Source organism: Anomaloglossus baeobatrachus, chromosome 7 (genome assembly GCF_048569485.1).
Source record: "Anomaloglossus baeobatrachus isolate aAnoBae1 chromosome 7, aAnoBae1.hap1, whole genome shotgun sequence".
Taxonomy (NCBI): Eukaryota; Metazoa; Chordata; class Amphibia; order Anura; family Aromobatidae; genus Anomaloglossus; species Anomaloglossus baeobatrachus.
In genome coordinates, this window is record NC_134359.1 from 298746871 (window position 1) to 298755787 (window position 8917).

Genomic DNA, 8917 nt, shown 5'->3' on the forward strand with positions numbered 1-8917 from the left:
ACACTAAGCAACATCGCTAGCAACATCGCTGCTATGTCAGAAAAGTCGTGACATAGCAGCGATGTTGCTAGCGATGTTGCTGTGTGTGACATCCAGCAACAACCTGGCCCCTGCTGTGAGGTCGTTGGTTGTTGCTGAATGTCCTGGGCCATTTTTTAGTTGTTGCTGTCCTGCTGTGAAGCACAGATCGCTGTGTGTGACAGCGAGACAGCAACAACTGAATGTGCAGGCAGCAGGAGCCGGCTTCTGCAGAGGCTGGTAACCACAGTAAACATCGGGTAACCAAGAAGCCCTTCCCTTAGTTACCCAATATTTACCTTTGTTACCAGCGTTCGCCGCTCTCACACTGCCAGTGCCGGCTCCCTGCAACCCGATGTGTACTGTGGCTAGGTGTGCAGGGAGCCAGCGCTAAGCGGTGTGCGCTGGTAACCAAGGTAAATATCAAGTTGGTTACCTGATATTTACCTTAGTTACCAAGCGCAGCATGGCTTCCACGCGTTGCTGCTGGCTGGGGGCTGGTCACTGATTGCTGGTGAGATCTGCCTGTGTGACAGCTCACCCGCAACCCGTGTAGCGATGCTCCAGTGATCCCTGCCAGGTCAGGTTGCTGGTGGGATCGCTGGAGCATCGCTTAGTGTGACAGTACCTTAAAGGGAACCAAACATCAGGTTTTTCGTCTATAAAGTGAAGCCAGTATCATGCACAGTGTTTACATACCATCAGGGGGCAGCTCGGGTGTTTAGGCAGCGAAATCCAACTTTATAAAGTTTGAAAATTCGTGCACTTTTTGATTGACATGTGCACCTTTTTCCTAATGTCCGGGCGTGTTATACACTTGTATCCCCGCCCCCCGCCGCCTGTTCCTCCCTCTCACTGGCTGGTATGTAAATTTCTCTCTTCAGAAACATGACGCCGGAGTTGGCACATGCGCATAGCGCTTATCTCCGGCGCCATGTTTCTGAAGCCCGTAGTACCGTGCAGCCGTGTGCACAAGAGGGCGGCGCATGCGCCATCGCTTCTTCAGATCCTGTTGTGACCGCGGGAGCACGCATGGTCGCAACAGGACTGGAGATCAGCTAACAGGAGGACGCGATTACCTGCAGCTACGCTACCAGCACAGCAGCCGCCTAGGACACCGGGGCTCAGGTGAGGTGAGTTCACAATGCTGTGTGTGCGCGCCTGCGTTGACCTGGGCTCACCTTCTGAATGCCAGGTCACCGCAGGAAAGCACTCACAGCTGTGTGTCTGTGCTATGTGTGTGTGCAGTGTGTGTCTGTGCTATGTGTGTGTGCAGTGTGTGTCTGTGCTATGTGTGTGTGCAGTGTGTGTCTGTGCTATGTGTGTGTGCAGTGTGTGTGTTTTTGTGCAGTGTGCGCAGTGTGGTGTGTGTGCGCATGCTATGTGTGCTGTGTGTGTGTGTGCGCACGCTATGTGTGGTGTGTGTGTGTGTGTGCGCACGCTATGTGTGGTGTGTGTGCACGCTATGTGTGTGCACACGCTATGTGTGGTGTGTGCGCACGCTATGTGTGGTGTGTGTGTGTGTGTGCGCGCACACTATGTGTGGTGTGTGTGTGTGTGTGTGCGCACGCTATGTGTGGTGTGCGTGTGTGTGCGCACGCTATGTGTGGTGTGTGTCCTGAATCCAGGCCTGGCATTACTGGAGTTTCCTCCGGTAGCCAGTCCGACGCTGCACTGAAGTGTGTCGTTTTTTTTTTTTTTCAGATGATATTGGATCCGGATTGGACAGCGCGTGACCCTTGACCCAGGATTACTGCGGAGAGGGGTTCTTTATTTCAATAAAGATGGAGTCACTAATTGTGTTGTGTTTTATTTCTAATAAAAATATTTTTCTGTGTTGTCTTTTTTTTTATCTTTACTAGAAATTCATGGTGGCCATGTCTAATATTGGCGTGACACCATGAATTTCGGGCTTAGGGCTAGCTGATAATACACACCTAGCCCTAACCCCATTATTACCCAGTGAGCCACCCGGCATCAAGGCAGCTGGAAGAGTTGGATACAGTGCCAGAAGATGGCGCTTCTATGAAAGCGCCATTTTCTGGGGTGGCTGCGGACTGCAATTCTCAGCGGGGGTGCCCAGAAAGCTTGGGCACTCTGCACTGTGGATTCCAAGCCCCAGCTGCCTAGTTGTACCCAGCTGGACTCAAAAATTGGGCGAAGCCCATGTCATTTTTTTTTTTAAATTATTTCATGAAATTCATGAAATAAAAAAAAAGGGCTTCCCTATATTTTTAGTTCCCAGCCGGGTACAAATAGGCAGCTGGGGGCAGCCCGTATCTGCCTGCTGTACCTGGCTAGCATACAAAAATATGGTGAAGCCCACGTCATTTTTTTGGGGGGGGGGGGCAAAAAATCCTGCATACAGTCCTAGATGGAGGATGCTAAGCCTTGTAGTTTGGCAGCTGCTGTCTGCTCTCCTGCATCCACTAGTAAATGGAGTGTGCTGAGCCTTGTAGTTCTTCTCCCCCTGCCTCTACCTCCAGCATTACAGTCCTGGATGGAGCATGCTGAGCCTTGTAGTTCTGCAGCTGTCTGCTCTCCTGCATAGACTAGTGGAGAATGAAGAACATATTGAAGGAAATGACATCAGACCTTTTTTCTTTTTTTTTTTTTTTTAACAATCTTTAATGCCATTGTTCACTGTTAAAAAACGCATAAAAACGCAGTGAGCAAAAACGCAGCAAAAAAACCGCACCAAAATGCGGTAAAAAGGCATGCGTTTTACCGCATTTTTTCCCGCGAGTGCGTTTTTGTCTGATCACTCATTCTTTTCTCCCTATCTGAGCAGCACCGCTCAGATCAGGAGAAATGCTCATCTCCTGTAACCTGCAGTACTCGGCTGCTGGTTATATGACCTGCGTCACGTGAGCTACAGGAGTAATCACAAGACCCAGTGCTAACACGACAACCATCGGATCCACGTGATCCCATCACGTGACTTCCTGTGGAGGCTGGTGATTATGCGAATAAAGCGATCGCCATTAAAATGGCGCTGTGAGATTTTTACAGTGCTATTTAAGGGGTTGACAGGTACAGGTGGATAGCGAATCCACTCGCGCCTGCAAGGCACACGTCAGCTGCACAAATCAGCTGACATTTGCGCTGATCGCTGCTGGCTATCTGCGTCTGCCAGTGTGGATTACCAAAATGAGTGCAGGGACGGAAAATATTTAAACGGATTTGTTAAGGAGTTGATAAATGCATTAACAGAAACGCGGCCAAAATCTTGATCTTTTATATTTTTTTTGGTCAGAAGCTGTGTTTCTGTCACTACAGGTAAAAAAGATGCAGCGTGCTGTCATAGCCAGATTTATTGGTCTGCAAAGCTGCTCAAGTTCTTGTACATTTTCTCAATACTTCAATACCTTTGTTTAAATTAAAAAAAAACATTTTAAAATAGTTAATTGTTTTGTTTTTTGGGAATAGGTTCTGTTGCCCCCATGTAGTAGTTTTCAGACACTTAGTATTATGATGCGCTTTATAATATATGTAGGACTATGAGGTGCATTACATTATACGGACGACTATATGGGGCACATTACTATATGGAGGACTGTGTGGCACATTATACTATATGTAAAGCTTTGTGGGGCCATGGTAATATTTGGAGGGCTGTGATGAAGCCTTTATACTTTACATACAGTTATATGAGGGCCAACAAACATTTTTTGATTTCTGGCTCTGACAGACCTGTAACATTGTCTGTAAGAGGCTCCTCCGTCCTCCACTCATTACCTGTAGTAATGGCACCTGCTTCTTCACAACCTCAAACAGTCACACTACAAACTCAACTATGGTGAATACCAAAAAGCTGTTGAAGGACACAAGAAACAAAATTGTAGCTCTGCACAATGCTGGGAAGACTGAATCTGCAATAGTCAAGCTGCTTTGAAAAATGAAAACTATTGTGGGAGCAATAATAACAAAATAGAAGACAAACCGGACCACTGATAATCTCCCTTCTTCTGGTGCTCCACTCAAGATCTGATGGGTCGAAATGATTCCAACAACGGTGTCCAAAAGTTACAGAACCACAATGGGGAACCTAGTGAATGAACCGCATATATTTTGGATACTGCAGTGCCAGACGTGTTCCCCTGCTTAATCAAGTACATGTCCAGGACCAAAAAAAAAATAAAAAATGACGTAGGCTTCACCATATTTTTGTATGCTAGCCAGGTAAAGCAGGCAGCTACGGGCTGGCCCCAACCGCCAGCTGTCTATTTGTACCCAGCTGGGAACTAAAAATATAGGGAAGCCCTTTTTTTTTTATTTCATGAATTTCATGAAATAATTAAAAAAAAAATGACATGGGCTTCGCCCAATTTTTGAGTCCAGCCAGGTACAACTAGGCAGCTGGGGCTTGGAATCCGCAGTGCAGAGTGCCCAAGCTTTCTGGGCATACCCGCTGCGAATTGCAGTCCGCAGCCACCCCAGAAAATGGCGCTTTCATAGAAGCACCATCTTCTGGCGCTGCATCCAACTCTTCCAGCTGCCCTGATGCCGGGTGGCTCACTGGGTAATAATGGGGTTAGGGCTAGGTGTGTATTATCAGCTAGCCCTAAGCCCGAAATTCATGGTGTCACGCCAATATTAGACATGGCCACCATGAATTTCTAGTAAAGATAAAAAAAAAACACAACACAGAAAAATATTTTTATTAGAAATAAAACACAACACAATTAGTGACTCCATCTTTATTGAAATAAAGAACCCCTCTCCGCAGTAATCCTGGGTCAAGGGTCCTGCGCCGTCCAATCCGGATCCAATATCATCTGAGAAAAAAGAAAACTACACATTTCAGTGCACCGTCGGACTGGCTATCAGAGGAAACTCCAGTAATGCCAGGCCTGGATTCAGGACACACACACCACACATAGCGTGCGCACACACACTGCGCACACATAGCGTGCGCACACCACACTGCGCACACCACAGTGCGTACACCACACTGCGTACACACACACACACCACACATACACCACACAGTGTGCGCACACACCACACATAGCGTGTGCGCACACCACACATAGCGTGCACGCACACACACCACACATAGCGTGCGCACACACACACACATAGCGTGCACACACACACACCACACTGCGCACACACACTACACACACATAGCACAGACACACACACTGCACACACACATAGCACAGACACACAGCTGTGAGTGCTTCCCTGCGGTGACCTGGCATTCAGAAGGTGAGCCCAGGTCAACGCAGGGGCGCATACACAGCATTGTGAACTCACCTCACCTGAGCCCCGGTGTCCTAGGCGGCTGCTGTGCTGGAAGCGTAGCTGCAGGTAATCGCGTCCTCCTGTCAGCTGATCTCCAGTCCTGTTGCGACCGCGCGCGCTCCCAACGGGATCTGAAGAAGCGAGGGCGCATGCGCCGCCCTCTCGTGCACATGGCTGCACGGTACTGCGGGCTTCAGAAACATGGCGCCAGAGATAAGCGCTATGCGCATGTGCCAACTCCGGCGTCATGTTTCTGAAGAGAGAAATTTACATACCAGCCAGTGAGAGGGAGGAACAGGCGGCGGGGGGCGGGGATACAAGTGTATAACACGCCCGGACATTAGGAAAGAGGTGCACATGTCAATCAAAAAGTGCACACATTTTCAAACTTTATAAAGTTGGATTTCGCTGCCTAAACACCCGAGCTGCCCCCTGATGGTATGTAAACACTGTGCCTGATAGTGCCAGTGCTGCACTGGCTGCACCTTATAGACGAAAAACCTGATGTTTGGTTCCCTTTAGGCTATGTGTCCACGGTAGAATGTACCTGCGGATTTTTCTGCATGAAAATCCGCGACTTTCGCGGCAAATCCGCACACGCGGATTTGCCGCGGATTTGCCGCGGATTTTGATGCGGATTTTTTTTTTTTTTTTCCCCATTCTATACCCAAATCCGCACCAAAATCCGCAACAAACAATTGACATGCTGCAGATTTTTCCGCATCAAAATCCGCGGCAAATCCGCGGCAAATCTGCAGCAGAAAAATCCGCAGCATGGACACAGCATTTCCAAAATGCCATTGAAATGGCTTGGAAGTGCTGCTGCTGCAGATTTTCGGGAAATCCGCGGCAAATCCGCGGCAAAATCCGCGGCAAATCCGCAGCGTGGGCACATAGCCTTAAGTGTAACTTATCAGTGAGTACAACCATGGAGCTGCAGAGGTTAATTCTTCTGCACAGACTCTCCACCCTTCTTATGGGAAGAAACTTTTTCACTTTCGGTTCCTGCTCTTTCACTCTACAATGGCGTCTGCTGAGCTGAGGGACGAGCTGAACTGCTCCATCTGCCTGAGCCTCTATACAGATCCCGTATCCCTGAGATGTGGACACTTCTTCTGCCGCTCGTGTATTGTGAGTGCGCTGGATGCACAGGAGGCGGCTGGAGTGTATTCCTGTCCTGACTGCAGAGCACAATATCCGGAGCGTCCGGCCCTGGAGAAGAACCACAAGCTGGAGAACATAGTGGAGCGTTTCTCATCTACTCAGCCTGAGATGGAGGAGACCAGAATCTTCTGCACTTACTGTACAAAGTCTCCTGCCCCGGCTGTGAGAACATGTCTGCAGTGTGAGACCTCCTTGTGTCATAAACATCTGACAGCCCATAACAAGTCTGTGAATCACAATCTTATTGAACCTACCCTGACATTTAAGGGTCAAAAATGCTCCACACACAATGAGCTGCTGAAATACTACTGTCCTAGAGATGACGCCTGTATCTGTGTGTCCTGCTGGGTGGCCGGAGACCACAAGGGACATGACGTTGAGCTACTGGATGTTGCCACTGAGAGAAGGAAAAAGAAAATGAGGAAATGTTTGGATGATCTAAGCCTACAAAAAGTAAAAAGTCATACAAGAATCCAGAATCTGCAGGATCATAAGAGGAAGATCCAGGAGAAAGCCTCTGATAAGAGGAAGAACATCAGTAAGATATTTATGGACATTAAGAAGCAACTGGAAATGGCAGAAAAGAAAGCGCTGAGCGAGGTCTCCAGGCAGGAGGAGAAGATTGTGTCCCAGATTTCTCATCTGATCCAGAAGCTGGAAATACAGGAGAACAAGCTGTCCAGGAAGATGGGTCACATGGAGGAGATGTGTGGTGTCACCGACCCAATAACACTCTTACAAGAAAGTGACATTACAGAGTGTAGTCATGGAGGTGAGGAGGACACAGGGGGAGATGGTGGAGAGGTCAGTTCTGAGGAGGATCTGGATGAGGTTCTGATCTCACTGACCTTACACCAATCTATGAGGGATATTGTCACCAATGTAACATCACAGCTCGGGGTCCATGTCCCAGACATATTGCTGGATGTGGACACTGCTCATAGATGGGTGACGTTATCAGAAGATCTGAAAACAGCAACAGGTTCAGAAGAAAACCAGAAGAAACCAGAATCATCAGGAAGATTTATGACTTACTCTCAAGTGTTAAGCAGATGTGGCCTCTCCTCAGGAGGACATTACTGGGAGGTGGAGTGGAACCAGAAAGGTATCTGTTTCATCGGATTGTGCTATCCCAGTATAGAAAGGAAAGGAAAACAGTCTGGTATCGGAGATAATGATAAATCTTGGTGCTTGCATATGTATAATGGAAAGTATGATGCATTGCACAACTCAGTCCCACTAACCCTCAGTGTAAAGCCAATGTGTCCGACACTTGGTCTCTTCTTAGACTATGAGGCCGGGCGTCTGTCCTTCTATGAGCTGTGTGACCCCATCAGACACTTACACACCTTCACCGCCTCCTTCACTGAACCCCTACATGTTCTCTTCTATGTGACTGATGAAGCCTCTGTGACAATAAGAAGCTGAGGCCGATGTCCTCCACGTCACCTGATAATCACATTATTCCTCGTCACATGGACACCTCTGTATATAGTGAGGTATCAGCAGGACCCTTTATACAATGTATATGGTGGGAGTCATGGGGGGATTCTTCCTTTTGGATTTTTTTTTCTACCTCTGTGATCACAAGCAGAATTAATGATTGAGGTGAAGGGAAATATTAATGGGAGTTTGGAATGCTTTGTAGGAGAGGCCCGTTAACTAAAGGGTTAATATTCAATATCTATAGGTTAATTTATTTCCTTCAAACCGATCTTTTTAAAAACTTTTTCATAAGTAGCTTGGTGGGAGTCTTTATTGGAGAGGGAACTTTCCCCCCAGACACAGCAGAATATTTGGCATGAGGCGAAACCCTTCATATGTACCTCATATACAGAAAATCAATATAAGATCATGATGTTTTGGGATCACACCTTCCCAAATAAATGAAATCCTCAACTCCTGAGTGTTTGCTGGTGTTGTTGTTTGTCGGTTGGGTCACACTTTCACATATTATGGACCTGCCCCATGATACAAGAGGTTCTATTTGTGGAGGTGGGGCTGGATCCGGCAATCTACCTGCTTAATGTCACACCTAGAGGGTTGGGGAAGAATTCAGCAAAACTGTCCTACACCTTCTAACATCAGCCAGAAAAAAAGTCCGATTCCCCCACCCTACTCCATTCATTCCATTCACAGGATGGAATATTCGACGACACTGCTGAATGCTATAGTTGATGATTTTGAATGTACCTGGGCTCCATGGGATTATTTTTGGGCCCAATTTATCAATGAGGTCTTACTCAGCCTTTGCCCCCCACCCCCTCCTTTATCCCTAGTGTGTCAGTCCTCTGTCTGTCAATTTTTGGTTTGATACCTTTAAAGGGAACCTTTCAGCAGATTTGGGTCCTATAAGCTGCAGCCACCACCACCGGGCTCTTATATACAACATTCTGACATTCTGCATATAAGAGCCCAGGCCGCTGTGTAGAGCGTAAAAAACACTTTATAATACTCACATAAATGGTCGATGTGGTGCACATGG

At 47.5% G+C, this 8917-nt stretch overlaps 1 protein-coding gene across 1 annotated transcript; it reads left to right on the plus strand.

Moving 5' to 3' along the window:
- Positions 1–6291: 6291 nt before the first annotated feature.
- LOC142246502 (E3 ubiquitin/ISG15 ligase TRIM25-like) lies at positions 6292–7948 on the plus strand. Its single transcript, XM_075319564.1, has one exon. The coding sequence runs from the start codon at positions 6292–6294 to the stop codon at positions 7858–7860; it is 1569 nt and encodes a 522-aa protein (XP_075175679.1). The 3' UTR covers positions 7861–7948.
- The last annotated feature ends 969 nt before the right edge of the window (positions 7949–8917 follow it).